The sequence below is a fragment of the Passer domesticus genome, chromosome 1, assembly GCF_036417665.1.
Source record: "Passer domesticus isolate bPasDom1 chromosome 1, bPasDom1.hap1, whole genome shotgun sequence".
Classification (NCBI taxonomy): Eukaryota; Metazoa; Chordata; class Aves; order Passeriformes; family Passeridae; genus Passer; species Passer domesticus.
This window is the reverse complement of record NC_087474.1, coordinates 18008538-18032880: the sequence shown is the minus strand read 5'-3', so window position 1 is coordinate 18032880 and position 24343 is coordinate 18008538. Positions and strand designations below refer to the sequence as shown.

The window sequence follows — 24343 nt, the reverse complement described above, 5'->3', positions numbered from 1 at the left end:
CAAACTTAAGTTCCTCTTCCAGAGAGTAGATCTTAGTTTTGCTTTCTTCAACACACACAGTATCTTTCTCCAAACATACATCCTCTTTCTTCACAAGATCTTTCAAAACCATGAAATCCTTTCAATATTTTATCCAACAACAACAAAAAAGGATTCACCTAAGGACTAAAATATTGCCTTAGATCAATCCTTTACCATTTCTCCAAACCTTCTCTACTTTGTTGAGCTTTTTAAATGCATCCATCAGGACTGAAACTGCTGCTTCTACAGAGGAATATTAATACTAATAGACAAACAATGACATCTATAGGTTCATACCTGCAAGGACTGTGGAACTCTTCTGGTCTGCATAAGCAGCTGATACCCACCCTGTGTACCATTTTACTATTTTCTCTACTGAAGTAGTTATAACCAAACTCACATTCAAGCATCATATTGTTACGTTTCCTATTTGTTTGTTGAAGTAAATTGATAGCTTTTCTAACTTAAATGCTGAAATACTAAAAAGTGTATTAAAAAGTAGAGGTAACAGTGAATGGGGAAAGAAAGACTTATTTCACAGTAATCTGCCTGCTTTGCTTATGTAAGAAAGATAAAATAATAAAACAACTATGCAAGAATATATCATAGAAATAGCAAGATTATTTAAATCTGTTTATTTACTTTTTTTTTGCTTTGTTTATTATTTATCTTAGAGAAGATGAATGGGAAGACAATATTCATTTATCTATGGAGTCATACCCATAATAAGGGAACAATTTCAGGACAAAAGAAGATTATCCAGGACCTAAAGAAACAATAATGAATTTCAGGTATTTATATATTCTCAAAGTAGTTCTGCAATGTTTACCATTCCTTATAGCAGAGTATAAATTATAAGCAGCATATTATCATCAAATGCATTAATTACATTAATGCTTCTTATTAAAAAATAAGAATTTTCTGATTGGTATTATAAAACAATCAAATTCCAGCTCAGCTGCTCATTGGTCAGAACACAAAGTCTGTGAACATGTTACAAGTCAATCACAAAGTCAAAAGGGAAACTAAGGGCAAAAATCTAGATTTACCAATGACAGTAAGGCTGGACACAGTGATTATTCTGAACAGTAGTTTAACTTATTAATCAGATTCTGCAGCTGCCCTATTTCTACTTGGGTTATTTGAGAATGTCCAAAAAAACAGAACTTGCATATCACAGACACTGCTCTCCTGTGCAAGCCCTTCATATGTCACTTAACTTCTACACTGGCAATTTTTTATGTGCTGAAAGACCCAACAGCAGTGGAGATAGGAAGACCTTAGAAATAGTATATATTTCTCCTGTTCTCACTGATCCTGATCTCAGTAGAGATTACAAACCAATGAAGTAAAGCATAGGCAAAAGCAAGAGGAAGTTGGACAGTTTAAAGACAAGATGCTCTAAGAAAACAATTATAATCCTTCCTATTTACATAAGGATCATATCAACTGGGATAGAGTTAGTAGTTTCTTCTTAGTAGCTGGTACAGTGCTGTGTTTTAGATTCAGTGTGAGAATAATGTTGCTAACACACTGATGTTTTGGTTCTTGCGAAGTAGTGCCACCCTAAGTCAAGGATTTTTCAGTGTCTCATGCCCTGGCAGCAAGAAGGAGACAAAAACTTGGGAGGGAATGAAGCTGGGACAGCTGATCCAGACTGGCCAAAGAGGTATTCTATACCATAGTACATCATGTTCAGTGTATACACTGAGAGAAATTGGCTGGGAGGGAGTGATTGCTGGTCAGCTGGGTATCATTCAGCATGTGGTAAGCAATGATATTGGGCATCACTCATTTTTTTTTTAGCATTTATTTCTCTCTTTTTATTAATTTCCTTTTTATTATTATTGCTGTTGTTGTGTTGCTGCTGTTTTGTTGCTGCTGCTGCTACTATTATTATTATGTTTGTTTGGTTTACTTTTATTACTCACTGTTTTAAGTACTAAACTGTTCTTACATCAACCCTTAAGTTTTACTTTTTTCCTGATTCTGATTTTCCTTCCTATCCCTCTGGTGAGGGCTGCAGGGAGTGAGTGGCTACACGGTAGTGAGTCACAAACTGGAGTTTAAAAGAGTGATAATAAGGAGAGAGGAGTAAGTTTGACTTCCTATATGGAAGCCACCATGAGCACGCACAGAGAAGACATACATAAAAACTTTGAAAGATGTCAAGAAAACCCAACAAAATCACTGTAGAAATGAGACTGAATACCATGATGATTGTATTCAGCCTTGATGATGGTATTCTAGCCTTAAGCAGTTGTAAGCCTCTGTTTCTCATACAGATGCTCACTTTGTCTGCAACTTCCTTGCGTGTCTCTGCATAGCACAAGATGGCATTTTGTACTCCAAAGCCCTTCACTGAATTCAAGTACATTAAAAAATTTCAGTCTTAGGATGGTAAGAAGTTTGGCACAGAATAAGATACAGCCACACTGCAAAAAGGTGAAAAGGTCTCGAGTCCTTTCAAATGTTTGTTCTTTCAATTAGCGTGATGCTGAAAGAAGCAGGACATGTTAAGTGTTTACTATAGCAGCTAACAGCATTGATCCAGGCCACGTCTCCTCTAAATAAAAATATCAACTGCACACAGTTTATTTAAATTCACAGTCAGGAGACCTTGTCATATCTCTGTCAGGACTGTTGTCAAGTCCCAGCTTTATTGATATCTTTTCCTTGTGCAAATATCCCTATGCAGTACTAAAACCATTTCTTTCTCACAGATGAATGAATAGCTGTTGCTCCAACAGCTTAACATTATTTTACAATCCCCAGGATCATTTCTGTTGTCCTCCCTTGAACTCTACTCATCTGTTTCAAATCCACCTTGCCACGGGGACACCATACTCTGGTATCAGCCCTGATTCCTCAACCTCTGCTGAGAGTATCTCATTCCTTGTACCCAGTGGTGTCCTCACAGAACCTCCAAGGATATTACCTTATCTGCCCCAGTGCTACAGTGACAGAAACAACTGGAATGACTCCTGCATTTCCCTATCTTTCAAATCCAGCTCTCATCCTGTGATAAGTATCATTTGACTTTCAGGTTCACAAACTGATTCTTTTACATCTCACTATTAAAAATAAGTATTTTTGGACTTTGATCATTTAACCCATAGTCTGAAATCACTCCATAAGGGTATTTGTTGAAAGATCACCAAGTTTCCTTTTACCTCTGGGATTGTTTAACTTTGTATCTGTAATTAGTTTCCCAGAAAACATCTTGTCCACTAGAGCACCTACAAAATTAGTTCAAGTCTTTAATGAAGGACTAACCACTGGAAAAACTACTAAAAGCATCCCCATTTGAGATTCCCCTTTGATAACAGCTACACCTTGAAATCTGCCATATGCCTCACTGACCACAAACCCTCCTTAAACAGTATTATGGCCCAGCTTCAGATATGTCTCAGAAGTGGGATGGACACATCTTTCCGCTTCATTCTAAAAATACTGTAACTTTTTGTATGTTGCTGTAACTTTAGAAAGCCCAAGTCCCAAATGTGAAATAAGAGCTAACTTATTTCAAATACAAATTCAACATATAAAAATACATCAAAAAATTGGAAAGGATTGGATTAGGAACCACATTCAACTGACTTGAAATAAGAATGTTGGCAGAAGTTATCTTGGTTATTGCTAAAAACTACATTTTAAAATGATCCTTTATTTTAAAGACTTTATTATTTTTAATTCTGTCAGCCATTTAATTCTGTCAGACTTTTTCACCTTTTTGTATCCTTTGTATTTAGCTAGTAACTTATATTCAGCATCAATTTCTTTCCATCTATTATATAAATGTTTTAAATTTTATATTTTCATAAAATAGTTTATATAAGTATTTCACCCCTGCTTCTATATAAAGATAGAATTTAAGAGTCTCTAGTAGTGACTTAGACCAAAGGTCCATCTGGCCTAGTGTCCTTTATCCAAGATTGGCCACAAGCACTACCTGGAAGCAGTATGGACAGGGTAAATATATGTGATACTTCCCCTACATACACATTCCTTGACTCCAGTTGTTTTCAGTCTGGTGTATTTCCTCAACCTGCTGTGGGTTTTTTCTCATTCCACAGCCCAGTTTTTTCTCAGGGCTTGCCTTATTCTTGAACTAACCTAGATTCTTCACACTCATATAAGACTTCTAGCACAAAAATATGTCATTTAATACTTCCCACAAGGAAGCACCCCTTTCTGCTTGGTTTGTTTACCTTCTGATGAGCTTCACTTGTTACTTCCTAGTTCTTGCATGAGAAGACAGAAAGCAATCACTCCCTGACTATACATCCTAGGGTAATGTGCGGAGCTTTCTACAACACGTTTCTGAATTCTTAAACCTCTTTTGTCTAGGCTGAAGACTCCTGTACCAGAACTCATTCATTCCTCCAATTGAATTTTACCATCCTTGGTGATTTTCCAGAACTCTTTGTTTCTTTTGAACGTACCAGAACCAAAAATATTATTCAAAGTCTGCGTGAAAAAGGGACTGCCACAGATGTATAATGAAGCTTTCTTTTATTTCATTTTCCATTGTTTCCCTATTTATTACTAATGTATAATTTTTTTTACTGTTACCAAGCACTGAGATTTTGTCTACAGAGAAGTAGCTTATGAGAGGTAAAAGTCAATGCAGAGGCCAATATTTTATAGATATAAGTTATACATGCATATTTATCTGAACTTACAATCACATTTTCACTTATCTTTTCTTTTTTTGTTACTCGCATTCTACTCTTGCCCTACCTTGAATAACTTGCCACAAAATTGTGTCATTCTTTGCTTATCCTCTTTATCAAGTTCTTCATGACTATCACTCTGATATTCATTATTCTGATTCTTTTTGTGTCATGTTGCATTTCATTGCAATGTGGTTACAGTTGTGCTACATTTAAGTTAATTGCTTTAAGGTTAGCAAATAGGGCCTTTTAATAGTCCAAATAAACACTACTGCCTGGAGTCATGGTCTGCTCAAACATAGGTACTTCAATCAGATCATAGCCATAATAACTGCCAATTTTTACATTGCCAGTTAATTCTTCTCTATCAGAGTAAACATTTATATCAAGTCTCCCATATTAACAAAGGGACTGGTTTAATAATTTATAAATTTATAAATTGTCCTCAGAGAGGTTGAAGTTGGCAACTAAAGTCTGCTTCCCAACAATTATATAGCTTTCAATTATTCAAAAAGTTTCTTAATAAACATTTATTTAATTCTTTAGACTATTTCTTAGTTTTCAATTTCTTAGTATTAAACATAAAAAATTTAGCAGCAAAAAAGCTATTCTGACAAGCTCTTAAACAATAACACTTTTGAAAATATAAGTTAGTTTACACCTCTTTCAACAAGGACAAGCCTACCTTGAATGATCTCATTTCCTTTAAGAAGGAAACAGAGAAAAAGTGCCAGAAGGAAGCTGGCAGATAGTTACTGTAGAATATTGATGAATGCTACTTTGTTCATGCATTCTTTCTGCACAGCCTTGCATCCAGTTGAATGACCTGAACAGCTTAATAACAGACAGTTCTATGTGCAGATGTTGATGTGAGGGTCTAAAATAGACAACAGCACCACTTTTTTAAAACCCACCTCAGATTTGTTTCACTACTCAGAGAGATTTCACACTATCAATGTTTCTATTCTTAAAACACATTTTCAAAGTAAAGTTTACTTGCAGACATCTTCTCTCAGTTTTGCAAAGTGATTTTTTTTCATGTTCTCTTGCTCATCATATATGCAACCCCTGTTTGTAGATTTCAGTATTAAAAAGCCTTGAGAAAATTATATTATGATTTAGGGGTTTTAAATTGTTTTTTCAAGACAGCACAGCTTGTCACCACATTGACTTTTAACACTTTTATCAACAGAATTAATTTATTTTTATTAAGGCTACTTTTTAACACTGTCAAGCAGGTTTCCACAAAGCAGTGGAGTTGGGAGTTCTCATCATCACTATTATCATAATTTCCATAAGAGAATTACAGCAAAAGGTACTGAATTAGGATATACTGGATTGAGCCAGAAAGTCCAGGAAATGATAAAAACTAAATAGTAATAAAAAATTTTTAAAAAATAATTTTAAGAGTGTTTAAAATGCCTTGATTTCCTTTATTATTATTTAAGAGCATTTCTAACCAACTTGTCAAAGCCTAAGATGTATGAGGGGAAGTGTGGAAAGTATCTGTGTAGGAAAGCACAGACAAAGCAGAGATGTTCGCAAAACCCTGTACAAGAACTAGACTCAGGATACCAAAAAGAAATTTAGTTTGAAAACAAAGGTGTCTTTATAGACCACCATTTCGATAAGCAATGACTATTTCCATTTCTAGATATAAAACCTAATGTAACCAAGGACATGCACAACAAAAAAGGAAAAGGAAATAAGGCAAAAGATACAGATTATTGCTGGCCATGTGACAGCAGGCTTCTTTTAAAAGAACTGTCATTAAACAAAAGGGAAAAGGGCAAAATTTTTTTAAATGAGGTACTCAGGGAGCACACTAAACAAATTAGAATTTAAAAAATGCTGACTGCGTATGGGGACAAGGGTTATCAAGGTTAACTGTTGATAAGAAAGACTAAATAGCTTTTAGTACTTTAGTAATTTAGTAAATAGTGTTGTTATCAAACAATAAAAAAGCATACGTGAAAATGCCTCTTAATACACAGTAAAGCATTAATTTATTCACCTCCAGAGTTCAGGGTCCACTGTTTTCATTCAAAAAGCTATTAGCTACAGGGAACTGCAAATTGCCAAGGTCATTTGGAGCAATAATTCTAACACAAACAAACTTTGTTTGGCAATTAAGAATATGTCTGCTTCTAGACAAGTGAGGGTTGCATGACTGCATTTGAATAAATAAGCCATGTGTTCTATCATCTGGTCTGATACTGCTCTATAAATGCAACAGTTCTTATGTATCAGTGCAAAAATGCTCCTGAAAAATCTAAAAACATTAAAAATATTCTAGAGTTTTTTAGGGAAATTGTCACAGTTCCTACCTAGAGCACCAAGCACATGCACACAGGCTTAGACTGCTACTAGTCTGCTGAAGCAGAATCCTAACATGGCCCTAAAATGGTTGGTAAAATGAACACAGAAGAGGAAGCAATGTAGATCCAGTGCTGCAGTGAAGAACATGAGACAAAATAAAACCAAAAAGAGTAGCAGGACATCCCCTCACTTTCAGGCTTACACAGAAGTTAAAGGATTTCCCATTATTTAACAATCCACTGGCAAGGCATTTGGAGCTGACCTCCCAGATGTACCAAGGCGTTTGGCTTCCTGCACCCTGATAACTAAATGTCTTTGGAACAAGTACATGGAATAATTGTTCCAGTACACCAATATGAGAATGCACATGTGCCTCTACATTTCCTGGCACTTTTGTAACCAAAATAACAAGCTAATATGAGATTAATGCCATCCCAAGAAATTCACTCCATCCCCACAAGATGTTACCAGAGAGTCTCAGGAGAATGCCACCAATCACTGAGCTGGCAGAGGACAGTCCCAGGTTAAAAAGGAAGGCAGGACAGTAAGAGGCACATCAGAACACTTCACTGGCAAAATTGGCCAAGAGATGACTAACTCAGATCTCTCCTGGAAGTTACACCTCTTGCCTCCAGAGAAGAAATCATTCTACAACCCATTCATGATTTGGATAGAGTTGAGTTGGCAAAAGGGAACTTTGCAGTGAGGTCAAACTAGTTGTGACTGTCTAGATTTCTTTTCTTATGCTGGGCATCAGGAGAATGAGAGCTTCAGTTTTCTTGGTGGAGTTTGAGACAGACAAAGGGAAGGAGGGAGAAGACTCCAGTCTGTAAAATAGCCAAATACTTGATCTCAGCAGTAAAAGATACACAAGATGTTGAGCTATGGTCCTTCACACATTAAACCTGGACTTTCTTTGATTTTCATGTACAAATGCAGCATTTACAGTTGATATTTCAAATTCAAGTGTCTTCCACCTATCCACTCTCTTTCTGAATGCACACCCATTTAACTGTGTATCCACTAGGACTGAAGGTGATTAGCACATCACTTTCCTCTAAAATTATGAACTTCCATGTGATTTCCAAAATTCTGTATAAAACTGGCATAACACATTATGCACACAGATGCATGACTCATGTTCAAGTTTTTCAAATAGGGACTCAGGTCTGAATTCTGCTTTGGTTCTATGAAATTTTGTATTAATTATTCTGATTTCTCTCTCTTTACCTCTCTCTTCTTTCTATTTCTTTCAACTTATGAAAAATAGGTATGCAAAGTGAGACTTTTCCAATGGCAGAGATACATAGGCAACACAGAGAGACAGCAACCTACATGTGAAACAAGTGCCTCACACAATCATCTATCACACACGCTGAGCACAGAAACAGGGTTCTCCTCACTTTTGTTACAAATAACTCTGAAGGGCCCCACGGTGCAGCAAAAACATTTGCAAAATCTCAGCATCTTGCAAATAAAAAGTATCCAGGATACTCTTACTGCAAACTCAAGAGCTATGTCCACATCGATAGTGAATAAGAAGAAGACTTTTAACAAGGTCTTTAAATTTTACACTGTTTCACATACTCACATCAAAAAAGGAAATACAATTACCTGAACTTTATAAAAAGCTGTATGAAACCAGCAGGCAAGGAATATCTCAAGCGTATTGCCATATATATGTCACAATAAGATCCTTTTATCTCAAAAAAAATTTTAATACTCTTTTATCAAACAACATACTGTAAATCCTTGTCATAAAAGTTTTCCATTGTTATTTTCTATGTTCACTAAAATTTCCAGCGTATCTGTTATTATGTAGATTTCTATAAGTCCAAACTGAAAGAACCTAAGAATAACTATGCACTCTGAAATCATAAATATCATTATAAGGACTGTTAATAATCTACCAAATTGGGCAGCCACAAAGAAGTAGCACAAAAAAACAAGGTTTATGTATTAAGTTAGAAAATATGTTGACTGATCCAAGAATTGAAAATTCAGACAGGTAGATCAGCTCATTGCATAAATAATTTAATAAGTTGTGTTAACAGAATGGTGCTGAGAGATACCACGAGAATATACCTTAAGGGTCTGACCATGATTAATTTTATTAAGTAATTTTATTAATGAGGTATGGCTGTAAAAAAGATTCTCTATGTAAAACTAATCAGGTTCGAGGTCTGAAGCAATCAGAGGGAATTAAATATTACTTAATGCAAAAATATGCTCTTCAGAGAATTTCTACCACAAGTTACAGGTTTGATAGTTGGAAAGAGATGTACTTGCATATCCAAATTAATCACACAGTAATTTCAGGCCACCAAAATAGCCATGAAGAAACCCAAATATAATCCTGAAATTAATCAGGAAAGATATATTTTAAATCTCACAGTAGCGTGAAAAACACTCTCAGCGTCTGTACTCAAAAAAAGTGAGTTCCCATCAGAACAGGCAGAGTCAAGACTTTGTGGAATAGTGAGACTTTGGCAAGGGCACATGAAAACTAGTCACTTGTTCAGCTTCACATAGCAAAAGTCTGAGAATGACACCTCTCTCAACACATAACAGAGGCAGAAGTGCCATGCAAACAATAAGACAATGGTTGCCCTGCCATAAAGAACTATTTTGTGGAAACTGGATGAGGCTTCTTACCTGCAGCAGGTGAAATTAAGAAACTGTCTTCAAAAATAGTAGGCTAAATCTGTAATTAGATTAATACAGAGTTTGACATGGGTTTTGAGAACTCTCTATGATATGCCTTTCCTAAAGAGAAGACTAGAGCTGATGACTCAAGACACTCCTTCTTGTACTGTTTCCTGTGTTCCCAAGTTACAACCTAGAAAATCTATACACACAAATAACAACAACCAGCAGCCATACCATTCAGCTATTCTACCATTTTCTTTATAACTTCAAAGAGTTTTCTAAAGGCCCTCAGCACAATTATTCACATTTTCTAGGAAAGGAAACAGAACTGAAGTAGCAACATAGGCAACAAAGAATGCCATCAGAAAGATCAGGAATGAAGTGCAGACTTCCCAAATCCATTTGTAGTAAGATGTATTGTCCTGTCTTCATACAAATCAGTGATGGCAGAGCCATACATTCAATCACATCTAAAAGAACTTGCCTGACAAACAAGAAATACCTCAGATAACACCTAGATAGACACTTAGGGGGGAAAAAAATCTGAAGGCTTTCAAGATCAGGTTCAAAACGTGCATGACAAGATTTCTGAGAGCAAATACAGAGATGACAGCTAAGGACCGGCCTCAGTGGCCCTTACAATGCAATATTCTTAAGTGCAGTGAGTAAAAGTGCTCATACAGAAGGAAATACTTCCTGAAACCCTTCTCCTCTGTCCAGCCAGTTCTTGAAAACCAGTAAGAAACAGCTTGAGAAAATGGCTCCATTTATCTGAGAATAGAAACCAAACACTGAGCAGGATACACAGGTGAACAAAAGCCAGATCCCCAGGACACACTCCAACAGCCAGCTTTATTAGTTTAACAGAGAAGGACTGTGTGCCTCACCTCTCAACCCTCACATTTTATTTAGAGTTATGTCAGAAAAGGTCATGTGGCAAAATATAAACAAATTGCTCACATGGAGCAGATTTCCTAGGATTCCCCAAGTTCCTCATGCTATTCTGAACCATAGGAATATCTTTTCTGACAGACACAGGCCAACCAGATAACTCCTAAGTCTCATTTATACCTGTGGGATATACTCAATTCCCAAGTCTCATTTATACATCTGGCATATATTTATACACTGCCCCAAAAGCAACAGAAACCAGCTAAATTTCTATCCTACCTCCCCTCCTGTATCTCACACACACACACAGTGTGCTTATTTTCTGCAGACCCAGACACAAAAAACATGGCAAAATTCAGTTCCAACATCAGACACAGTGTGGCACCCCCAAAACTTCAGAGCCAGCATACCAGATGTGATAGCTCTCACAGATATTTCAGTTATCTACTGCCAACATTCTGAGGCTTTATCAACTGCAGCCTGGATCACTGCTTATGCACCAAGCTTCCCTGTCAGGGGTCTCTGACCAGGCTAATTTTGCAGATGGCAATAACCACCTAATCAATCCATGTCTTTCTGAGTTCTAATGGAGCACCTGCACATCCAGGCATGAATCTTCCTCTTGACATCCTCCACAAACATAAATTACAAGTTTAGTGCATGCACCAGACAAGTCTCAGTGACCCCTTGACAGGGCAAACAGAGGTCATGCAACAATCTGATTTTCAGTGCCCACTATTTCCAGCCTTCCTCTTTCTGAATTTCAAAGCTTGTGATGCAGTTAGCATCACACTCGGGTCTCAAGAGAACACAACTTCGAAGTGATGTCTCATTTCTAAGCCTGATAACATAAGTAATGTTTCCATTAGAAAGTTCTGCAGCATAACAAGAGCAGATCTCTAGGACGAAATGGTTCTAAGGACATAAAATATTTTATAAAAGGGTGAAGCAGCTACAGCCTAGCTCCACTCTGGTCCAGTGGACTGGATACACTTTGGTGGTTGGAGCACATCATTCAGTTTATGAATCTACTCTGTATGCTTCAAAAGGGTCCTGCATTGCCAGGGCAAGTGTGGTAGCATGATAAGGAGTTTCACTTGAAAAACAGTAAAAAATGCTAGTGGGGTCAAAGCCATCTTACTCATTATTAATATCTTGTTTGTCAACTGCCATGCCATGCAAAACCACTTGCATGTATGTAAGGAATACCCATAACACCATAGTTACCTTTGCATCTCAGCCACCTCTTCAAAAATTCACCATTCAAGGCTCAGAAATGTTCTCTGGTTTGTAACAGAAAGCCTGTGAAGACAATCAGATGTCATGGATGAAGCCCACCAATATCAAACGGGTCTAGGGTCAGGTGCATAATTATTAATCCTTTTTAACTTTGCACATTCAAGTCAGTTACGGCTAACCAAGGACACAATGGGCTGGTCACAACTTGGAAGAACAGAGCCACAGCTGTGAGTAGAAATAGCACAAGGTCCTAAGCTCACTGATGGACTCATTGGTTTCACTGATGACACCAGCACAGCTCTGTCACTGCTCAGTAATGCATGCCAAGGCAAGTACTTGTGCAACAGTCTCCCCTTACTAAGATCATTTCAGTTCCTGCTATCAGCACACCAGAGCCTTACCAACCGTCACTGCATTTGGATAACAACAGTTAATATTTCCTCATTAATTTAACTTTCCCAAGCTTGTCTGATCTTTCTTTTAATGTATTTTATACTTCTAGTCTCCCCTGGCTCCTATATTAATGAGTTTCAGGCTTTTATTATACGCCACATACTTGCTTTTCTTTTAAGTATGGTGCCTGAGTGCTACATTTCCTGCTTGCCTTATAAGAAACTGTGCATAATCACGTTCATTTCTGCAGTTATATTCTACTTGTAACTTTATAGACATTTTCACTTAACAGGGTTTTTTTTCATACCAAAAGCTCAACCCTCATTTGTGTCTTCTGAATATTTTTTCCAGTAATTTTCAATATAGGCTGATCATCTAATTTCCAATCCCACAATAAAGTCAGCTTTCTGTAAAATTTGCATCACCTTCATTGATAATTCTGCTTAATTTTCCATCACCACCAAGCTTTTTTGAGCCTTTCACCCGCTTCATTTCTGTTGAAAACGACACTGATTGCTAACTCAATTCAAGACACCATGTCTGCTATCATCTTAGCCAGACACACGCAGTGTGCAGAAAGGAACACTAAACAAAAGGCAATGCCAAACAAGTGACCTCATTCCATGCCTGCTGCCCTTGCCCTGGTCATGTCTACAGCTTGCTGGCACAGGCAAATAAAACCTTTGGCCCTTCCTCTTGCTCCCACAACACTGTAGCCAAGGGCAGCCCAGCCCACACCAGAGCAACTATCTCTGATGAGCAGGCAAGAAACCATGAGAGATGAGATTGAGGTGCCTCCAGAGATCCTTTGAATCCTTAATTTTCCATCAGTGGTACCTGAGGGAACAGCACAACTGAGTGGCTCCATCTCTGTAGCAAAATGGTAGCCAATCTCACTTAAGATCAATGGCCTTTGTCCCATTTAATGATCAGAGAAAGGAGTAGGACCCCTGCTCAGCATTGGCACACTGAGGCACAGCCTGGAGACACCCACACCCAGACTTTGCCCTAGTACAGACTCTGGGTCTTGCCACAGGCTCCTCATAAGACAATCCTCCAGTCCTCCCTCAAAGACCATTTCTGCTGTGCCAAAACCCACAGCAGCCACACTGTCCTCCTCAGCTGCTTAGCCACTCACTATTGTAGAAGCTGGGAACAGCTCTCCTGTTGTGGCAAACCCCGCAAAAATCAGTTAATCTTGGCAACAGAAGCCACACACTCTGGAGTATATTTCTCCTGGTAAGGCTAGAAAAGGGCTAGACTGGCCAAACTAGGTATGGGTTCACTTTACATCACTGTTCCCCAGTAAAGAAAAAAAGAAGGTAAGACCCAGCAGGGAGAAGTTCAGAAAAGACGTGAAGTTCAAAAAAGCCACCTCTGAAATTATATTTTTTTCTGACTAGATTTTCCCAAAGTCCACTAGGGACTGATGTTCAGACCCCCTCTATTTTCTGCTTGTGGCTGGCTTACTTACTGACACATTCAGCATCTCCTCCTTTATACACTGTCCTTTGGGGGGACTGAAGCAGGTCACTACTCATCAACTGAGGAAAGACAGGAGAGAAAGAAACTCAAGGCAGATGTGGGGAGGGGGTGGCAGGGAAGAAACATCCTTCAGTTTTCCATTAAAATAATGTGGTTTCTAACAGTGAGAGTGTGTTGATGTGAGACAAAGAGCCTTCCAAAAAAAGTACACAAATATCTCTGTAACTGAATCATTATTTAAATAATTACAAGAGCAGAAAGGGTTAGAAAGCAATCTTGTGTCACTCTAATTTACTGCTTGGAGAAGTAAACTTTTCTTATGTTAGGATGGTTGGATGGTTAAAAAGTTCAATCGTTGGTTATACTTATTACATTGCCGACTTTGTCACAACTGATATATGTACTGAGAGTCTAAGGAAATCACAAAATCACAGAAATTTGTCTTAATATGTGAAAAACAAAACAACAAGAACAACAAAACAAAAAAAATCTGGTCCACAGAGGACCAGATACTCCTGCTGTCAAGGTCAATGAAGCCTGTGAGCATCATAGGGGTGAGACATTAAAATCTCCAGGGTTCGAGATTAAAGATGGTATTAGAAGAAGCAGAGTATCTTGTTCTTCAGCAGGAGGTTTAATGCCTAAGATGGTGCCCTAGCAACAAAAGTATTAGGTAAGAAAAGGAAATAAGAAATTATCTCTTTCTTGCAAGCATTTAACTACCCAGAGATCTCTGGAGGTGCTAATTCCTACTTCTCAACTTTTTGGCTAATTAATTTTTTCCCATTTTAAAAGCCTCATTTTAATTAGCTCCCAAGTTGAGCTGCCATGAAGAGGTTTTATTTTCATTATCTTTTTTCTATATGTAAAAAAGACTGACTTCAAAAGTACGTGCTCATTAAAAATAATTAGTGATTTAGATACCACTAAAATATATTCAAGGATACTGGAAAAATAAGTTGGAGTTTTGTCATCACAACAGAAAAGAGAGTTTAGTATCACAGAGTATCACAGAGTTTAGTATCACAACAGAAAAAAAATAGCCACATATTTAAACATAAAAAACCTTCCAAGTAGATTCAGTCTTGAAGTCACTAGTGTTTAAAGACAGACTCACATCCTTTGGTCAGACAATGGACAGGTGCTCACGACACCACAAAACACTTCATTGTTGTCTTCATTACAGCTTGGAATTTTTTATTCCATAAAATACTGCCCAAAGAGGCACATGCAATACAGTCAATACCACAGCAAAATGTGAAAATGGCATAGCTGACAATTTATTCCTCACATTTACACAGTTGTTTTAACCTTCAATCAGGATTTTTAGAATTATAAAGATACATATGTAAACCTTTAGGTCAATACGTATCTGTAACACATTCATCTGTCAACAAGCTGGCAATCAGTATGGATTAAAAATGAAGTCCATGAAATGTTATGTTACATATTTGAATATTATGTAGTAGTTTTCTAAACTACTGATGCCCTTCATATAAGCCTTGCCTTGCAAAATGAATGTTATCACAAATAGAAAATTAAACCAGCAAGACAGAAATTTCCATCTTTTTTATTTATATTCTCTAACTAGATTATTCTATTTTATTATTATTTTTACCCAGGAAAGCCCAATAAGTATTTTTCTAGGCTGGATTGAACATTTTGCTCATCAAAGAATAGAGCAGTATATTGAATTGAAGTGTACACGTAAAGCAACCCATCAAAGAAAGCACAGGTTTAACCAAATACAGGTTCAACTTAAAATTTACCAACGCCAGCAACATAAATGAATGCAATGCCTTTGATTCTGGAGTGCAATGACACTGTTCTAGTTTACACAAATACATGATTTAACTATTTCTCTGTAATGTTTCTCTTTCTTGTTGTTTTCAAAAGAGAAGCATGATTCCTATCAAAATATTTAGATTATCACTTGATTCAATTCTACTTAAAGTCTACACTTTTGCAACCAATTTACATTTAGCATTCATTTCTCATGCATGAGTTGACCCACTTACATATGCAGCAAATCCATGCCTTTGGGGATTTTTCTGGATGGCTTGCTTTATTTCCACCACACAACTCATTTTATTTTGTCAATACAGTGAGCAAGGTTACAGTCATCCTGTCAAATTTATTTATTTAAATTAGAATCAGAAAGAGTATACTACTCCCTGTGGAACTTCACGGAAAACTTTTTGAAACTTTGGGGCTACATACTTCTGCTATCAACTGATTTCATATGAAAGTACTAATACAAAAAAAAAAAGGCAAGAGTTAAAATAATTTCTCCCATAAACTTATAAAATAGACTTCTGAAACCCTAGAAAAATATAAGAAACCACAACAATAAGTATCACATTATACTTGCCTAAGAAAAAGAGAGAAAAAAGATTTTTTCTAATCAACCCTATAGAAAAAAGCCAGATGGAATAAGATCATTAAGAAACAGATATGTAGGCGTCACATCTGCTTGCTTTGACTATCAGAGATCCATTTAACCTAAAATATTTCCCCCTGCATTTCTGAGGATTCACATTTGAGAAGCTTCGTTTGAGGTTGCTTACCATCCTCACAGTGGGGCCGCTGAAAGGGAACTTTCCCCAGGCAAAAATTGTCCCAAAGTCACATACCATTCAAGTCCAAATAGACTTGTGTGCAACAGGAAGGAACTTCCATTTTACACAATTTGCTAATGTGTTTCTTTCACACATTAGTAGCTTACCAGAACCTCAATGCAGATTTGCAGATAGTGTTTCAGTGGACTTACCCAAAGGCCTATCTGAATTTACACACCTAACACTCTTGTGGGCAGTATGACATACAATAAACAGCACACTAACAGCATTATAAATCCTTATTGCTAATGCTAACAATTTTTCCAAATGCAGTTATGCCTCGGGCAGGGGTTTGTTTTCCAGTTTCTCAAAGACAAAATACTTCTGCTGTTTCTAGAGAAGAGTTATGCACCTTTCCACCTCTGTTACAGAAGCAGCAGCTTTATAACAACATCAATGATAGACTCTAATGCTTCTCCTGCTCTGGATCAGGAAGTTGACCTTTAGCAGGTGAGGAATGTCTCATTAGAGATACCTGTATTACTACCCCCACAGAATATGGTCTATAACTGAATTATACATTGCTGGAAAATGAACATCTGCCTGCTCAGCAGAAATTTAACCACAGTTTAAGTAATCTAAATTATTCAGTCCCACCTGTACTGACAGTTTCATACAGAACTACTGTAATGACTATCTGACATACCAAGAAGTATCCTTCAAGTTGGCATTCTGGAGTCTAAAAATACTGTTTCTTCCCACATGCTGGGAGATAATACTTGTGATTTACATAACAATAAGAAAGAGAGACCAGAAAAAGAATGTGAAAAAGTTATGAGAACAGAAAGAGAAGTCGATGAATCATGAACACACGGCTCTGGATTCTCAGCAATCTTTTGCTCCCTGACAAACAACTGAAAAATTCCCTATCAAAGGCTGTGCTTCCCTCTACTTCTAATAGGAGGTTACACAGAAGATAATGGCTTACTCTAGGTGCTGCTTACTGTATTAGCACAAATAATATCTGTGCTTTAGTTCTTCATTTAAATAAGGACCACATATCTATATCCTCCATAACGGAGAATTCCAATACCTCCTTATTTCTTGGACAACTCTGAAAACAATGTAAATAAATACAGTTAAAGAAGTGAGAAAGAAGGAGAAAGAAGCTTTCATGAAAACTCCACAAAGAAATTACAGGTTGATTTTATAACATTTTATGGTATATGGAGTATCGAAACATACAGTAAATAAACACTAAAGGAAAAAATATTAGCAAGCTGAATACTTGGTGACTATTGTCCTACACAGGATCACAGCAAAAAGAAGTAATGAAGCCCAACAAAGCAGCATGCCACCATATATCTTCAGAATTTTTCCTGAAAGTGTAGGTAAAGAATTCATATGCATAGGAACTAATTTAACACTGTCTCTAATTTTGCATATTTTGATAACAATCAGTAAAGAAAGATTTTTAATTTTTAAGTAGAATAAACCTAGAGATTTCAAAACAATTTCCAAAGTTTTCTATTTTCTCATTTAGCACGAGTTCTATCTAAAATATTATTTACATTTCCTTAGATTCATCATTTCTTAAGAATGTGTTTAGTCATTTTTAAAATTTATGAAAGCTTACAAAGCATAAGACCTATGCAAAAATCCGCAAAAAATACTCATGGTCATTGAAAATTAATGTAATTCTTTTGCTAAGTAATTTCTAAAGCATTTATTAGGACTTTATACTTTAAGGCAGAATGATTTCTGAAAATCAGAAGTCAAACTTAAACACAGAACTATTAGAAAGTCAAAGGACCTCAGAATTTCCATTTCTATGAATCTGCACAAAACGAGCTTAGAAGATCAATCCACAGAAAGAACAAGGCTGGATGTGACTCTGTGCATGTATGTTCACTGCACAGGAGCACAGCAGGAGCTCCACCTTCTTGCAGAGATACACTCATGTTAGCAATAGGAATGACACATTCAACCTTCTTGTTTCCAGAAACAAAAAATGCTGTTCAACTCAAACAATAGATGTTTAATAACATGAGTTATATGCAGATATTTGAAGTGCAGCTGTGTGGAATTAAGTCTACAACATACCAAATAATTAATACCTCTTGGAGTTGCAGTTCATGTTAAACTGTCAGAGGTACCAAGGGTAGCAGAAGGCAGTCAGCAGCAGGGTGCATCTGGCTGACCACACCTGCCACAGACATGCAGCACTAGGGCACTGCCCGACAAGTGCTGTTCCATCCATGTTAGTCGACACAATTGTCATACAAAAATAAATGCTTATTTTCCCAATGAAACAACAGCAAGATAAAAATCATGCTTAGGAATATAAGGGCTTAGGAATAAAGTATTAATTACTTCAGAAGCAGTAAAACCCCAGCACTGCCTAGAACAGCATAAGCTCTTTTTGCATATGATTTAAAATGCTTACCCACTGTCTCTGCTGATGTGCCAGCGCTGGTTTTGTAAAATGCACACGTTGATGCTGCTGTTAATTTTTCTTGTTTCCTATTCTTCTCCTTCACTTGAATTCAATGGAGGGAAAAAAGCACTTAGAGACTAGTATCTGCAGGCTTTGTGCTGTGAATCCTACAAGTGGATCTCTGGGCCATGTTGTTAACATCTTCTCCTGCCAATTTTCTCTACAATCTGTTTTGGCAGTTTAAGAGATCATTTTATGTTTGAGCAAGTAAACAGACTGAACAACTCTGCCAATAGCTTCCAAATAGGGAGCCATGGCTCAGTGTCTGTTAGGGACAGTTTCTAATTTCAGATGTGCAGATGTGCACAACTACAGTAGCAATGTGGTTTGTGTCCTCCTTTAGTTGCTACCGAAGATGTATTTTTATCACATTCGAGGTAGTGCCCAATTTCCTTATCATTTGTGTCTTTGTCCAGATAGCAGGTGTTCAGTTGATTCAAATCATGGGGGAATTCCTGTCCTCCTCTGCATCCTGTGAACCTGTATAAATTTAACTGGAAACAGAATGCAACCCTTGATAATGAAATACGGTGCATGGTGTGGGGCTTTTAATTAAATACATTTAAAGAAAATTAATACACAGCTTTTCTCATCAGAACCCACATACAATACTTTGAAGAATGCGACAAGATCTTCATGTACTCTTGCATCCAATAAGATTTCACTAACTTCAGTGAGGAGCTCAGCTCCTGATACTTGGGAAGCCACTCCCTGACCCCACAGCGGGGTGATTCTGTGACCTTCTCTTCATTAACTACTGTCCTTCCTAAGTTCTTCACCAAAACAGGATGCCTTGGAAATGTGTTTTTTAAAGCAGATTTAATCTGTTTTCTTATTTTACTTCTTTGCATTAAGGTACTGTTTTCACTTCAGACATAAGCAAAACTTACTGGAAAATGAGTCACATGCAAATAAATGAACTGCATGACTTCATTTTGTTGTCTCTCCAAGAGAAGGGCACAAATGTGTGGTGCTTCTTGCTCATATGTGATTCAAGTTCACAACAGCATTAATGCCAAAGTGAGGAATGCTCTTATGTGGGCTATTAATGCAATGAGCGCAAGTACTGTTAAAGCTTCCATGCATCCTTCCAGCCATACAACCAAGCCAGCAACCTCTACTATCCAAGCACTGGCCTCTATCTTAATGAAAGCTTCTCAGTCCATCAATTTGCATGGACACCTGTTTTCTTTTATACTTTGCAGACATTTTCCAGAAACATATTCAAGAAAGAGCAACTTATTTCACATAGGATAAAACATGCTTCAAGCCATATATCGAGATATAAAAGTGCAGTGGCAGTAACCTGCAGCTCATTGGTGCAGACTGCTGAAAGTGTTCCATTTCCCCAAAGAAAATAGTACTAGATTGAGTTTCTACTCCCTCACTGAGCCCTGTGTCATGATAGACCAACATTTTTTGCCATCATCTTTATTTATTCTATTCGTTTTGCCACCTTAACTTCTTCCTTGCAAAACCAGTTTGCAGCTAGCTTAATTGCAAAACCACCTATAAAAATACATGCGGCTGGGGCTTTTTTCATTTTGAGAGTATTTGCATTCATTCTGAAAATCTTCTCAAAGTTCAAAAAGGACAAAAAACACTACATGGTCCTTTGACAAAGTGTACACATTTCTCTGTGAGAACAACATGTATTTTTTTATGTACTGACTACATATTTAGTGCCAAAATATGTTGCATATATGAAGAATTTGGCTCTTAATGCTAAAAAAATCATCATAAGATTAAATTTCATTCTTGTCTAAGAAGCACCACTCTGGTTCTGATACCTCCATAAGAACCATAAAATGAAGTCCACAAGTTTGGTCTAAATCTTCAGAGGAAGGATTGCTGGTGGCAAAATAACAATGACAATTCAACCCCCTTTATCTACCACACTCCTTCCACTCCCCCCATGATTTTTTTTTCCTCATAAGGTTTATATTCATAGCACAAGAGATTCTTTCAAAAGTCAGAGTATTGTGCTAATATCCATATGCTGCCAAACTTCATATCAGGACAAAAAAGATAACATTTTTTAAATATTTATGCTACTTAACATTCATTATTATAAAATTTATTTTGTTCTTTATTTTCATCAAGGATATCTACACAATTAACTGTTCTCACTTACCCCTTCAATGAAGTAGTTACAATTTTGGTTCAAATAGGCTCTTTGAGAAGATTCTAGTACTTCAAGGTGAAACCAAAACTAAACTGGAAATTAAATAGATATATTAGCATTCTTCCATTTTTCTGTATATGAAAAATTAAATTATTTTAGAATTATTAAAGTGCTTACCTTTCAGTGTCTTGAAATCTTAATTAGATCCTTAGTCCATGATGTATACTGCTTATCTGACAAATACAGAAACTACTCTGTGTGGAAGGCATTGCTGTAATACAGGAGCTTTCTAATTAATTTGAAGTTGTGGCCTATGCAGAATTATCTTTCCAGGATACAATGCTATAAATTAATTATTTCAGTGTAAACAGAAATTAAATGCAACTTCTTTTATCATGCACATTTCAAAATTCCATTTTACCCTTCAAGACTAATTATTTCTAATAGGGTCCCCGACTTGGAATCTCTGTCAGCTACATACACAAAGAAAACAACTCTCTACTGTCACAACTGGATAGATCAAATCTATATTGTTAAGAATAGCATGTTTAGAAATGAAGAGAAAGTAGTCATACAGGCAATAACCAAGGGGAAAATCCTGAAATAAAACCACTTTTCCCATTTTAAAAAGCTATTTCTGGATCTGAAAAGGTAGGTAAGTATCTTTGGTTCAGGAGCCAGATCGTATCATAAATCATGGAACAAGATCTTCCATTAGGACAGAAACTCCCTTGATCAACTTAAAAGTACAGATGGGAAGAAAGCTCTTTCCCATGTCACAAAACTACTTGTTTTTATTATCTCCTTTTCCCACAACAGAAAATGCAATGTGCTTTGAACAAGAGCGAGATAAGAGCACACAAGTGAGCTGTGTCCTACTATTCTGTAGTCTGATCTTGAGGGTACTGGGCTTGGGAGATCTGAATAAATTTCTTGGCAGGCCAATATGCCAAAGTGAGCAGCACAGACCTGCTGCAGGGCACTCCTCTCAGTCTCTCCTTAGAGAGCAGACCCGTGCAAGGGATGAAGTATTCACCAGAGCCTCGCTCATTTCATCTCCTTGATGCCTTCCAGAGCCACCCCACAGAAAGGAATCACTCTTGCTTGAGGAAGTTATGTAGGTCGCGAGAGGACCTAATTTAACTTCCTGGTCTGAATAAAAAATGCAGCTGATTAAAACCAGGGAGTTGCTGAAGTTTCCCAGATCCCAAATGGAAGTCTTAATGGCCATGCTTTTCGCCACTCTGAAGAATACATTTTTCTCTCTTACAAGCCAGTAATTTCAGTTAGCCCCAGCATGAACATGAGATGAGCTTTTGTTCTCATCTTGTCTACACACAGGAGCAGTTGCACAGCTCTTAAATTAACTGTCGTCTCGGTTGGCCAAGGCTCCAGGAAATGAGCCCAAATTTTTCATCTCAAAGACTGGCTCTGGACATCAAAATCTTAACTAGTGAACACTTTGGCAAGAATGATAAACCTCCACTGCTGTGAAAAATAAGTATTTTCCAATGACTTTTTTCTTCAATAATATCCTGACCTGAAAAAAAGTTTTTTTTCTTTCAAGTAAATAAATCCCATTATTCTCTTCTGATCATACTTATACTGGGTGTCTCTGATGCCTTGCTGTTATTTTATTACTACAGAGAATGACTCAAAAATATTTTCACATAATAATCTATAGGGACAAATTCTTGCAGCATAAGAATGATCAGAAAGGAAGTCATGACAACTGAATAGTATTGATTCTGCATATTTTCTAGTTCACACTAGTTCTTACCTATTTCACACATGTCAGAATTTGCACTATGTATCACTAATATTCCATCATGCAGTGAATTAAACATGCTACAAGAGAATGCAATACAAAAAAATAACTTTCTTAGTGAAGACATAAGTCAGGAAAAATCACATTTTTAAAAATCCCATTTCTGTAAGCTAATGAAATATGTTAGGTTTTGCTATTTGCCATTTCTTTGTCATCTTGCAGAGCATTGTCTTGTACATCTTTTCTTTTAAAATGCAGCATCAAAATTTTATCTGCTTCTAGAAAATTCCCTCTTGCTTGTTTTGCTAATTTTGACAGCCCCTGCTAAAAAAGAGACAAAACTTTTTAGCTTACATAATCTATATACTTTATATAAACAAAATGTAAATTATAAACTCCAAAAGCATTCTTACTTGATGACAAATCTATTAAAAGAGCAAAAAGTGTCAAATCATTTTAATAAAGAAAATACTTTGAGCATACTACTGAAAGTTGGAGAGGTGAACACACACTGCCAATGTGCTGTACAAGTCCATGGTACACAGTTACACACATTTCAAAATCTGGCATACACAAATCAATCACCAAAATCAGACTGTTCACTCACACAGACTTCATCAAAAACATCAACAAACACACCTTTTCTTAGACACACTATTTCTCCATCTACAATCACTTTAGGTTGCAGTCACATACATTACTGATTTGTTCCTGAGTCCTTTTCAGTCTTTGTAACTCGGGCGTATCGGTCACAATACTGAACCCTCTTCCTTTGCTTTCTTCAAAGTCTCTTTTGTATTTTACCTACAGAATAGAAAATACAGAAGAACAGGGTTGTTTTCATTTTCCACAATGTGCCCCTAGCAATTTAGTGTTTATTTTTAGTGTAAATAAAGCTTTGTGAAAGGCTTTCAGCCTTTAAAGGAGAAGCCTGCCTTTATCCACTAACAGAGATAGACAGCAACTGGGCAAAATTTCCCAGTCCCCAAGTTAATGCCTCCTCCAGGGGTGCCACAGGCTCACCTCTATGAATACTGCAACTGTGGAAATATTCTCTGTGGTCATTTCATTCTCAAATCAGTTACCACAAAACTCTAGCACTTACTCTTACATAAAGAAAAATACCTATAACTAAATCCGGAGGTCTTCTAATACACAACTTCACATTTCATCCTCAATTCATGATTATTCTACCAGTCTCTTTCCCAGCTGAAACATAAATTACACATTAAAAAAATACTGCATGAAAAGAGTATTTGGAATGTCATTAAGTCAAACCTTTATAAATTATGGAATGGCTGCCTGTACAAGCTTAATTTGTCCCTCTTGCACATATGCATTTGGATATTGTCTTTAATCAGGCATTCATATATTATCCTATGACAAGGCCCCCTGCTTTACTGTGTACACAGCAGAGATGGTTCTGTAAGTGGTTGTGCCCTTTTTTTGGACCAGGCTACTCAAATCCTACCATCAAGGTAGGAATATTAAGTTTCCTCAGAAGCTTTTATATAGCTTTCATCACAGCCATTAATCAATCTTCATATTGCACCTTGGAAAGTGGGAATGGCAATATCCACACTACTAGGACAACCTGCAAACTGACGTAAAATAATCTTAATTTCCAAAAACATACAGCGGTCTCAGGGTGTTAGGAATCTCTCCAATTCCTAACAGTTGAATATGCCCAAATTACAGGCTTGGGTTACCTCTAGAGACATT

At 36.8% G+C, this 24343-nt stretch overlaps 1 protein-coding gene across 3 annotated transcripts in view; it reads right to left on the bottom strand.

Moving 5' to 3' along the window:
• NEBL (nebulette) overlaps positions 1-24343 on the bottom strand; it is a 249113-nt gene that overhangs the window by 115272 nt on the left and 109498 nt on the right. For 2 of the 3 annotated variants that reach the window (XM_064408432.1, XM_064408439.1), the window contains exon 4: positions 23318-23425. In XM_064408432.1, the coding sequence (XP_064264502.1) occupies positions 23318-23425 (108 nt within the window). The other variant, XM_064408443.1, reaches the window with a different exon arrangement.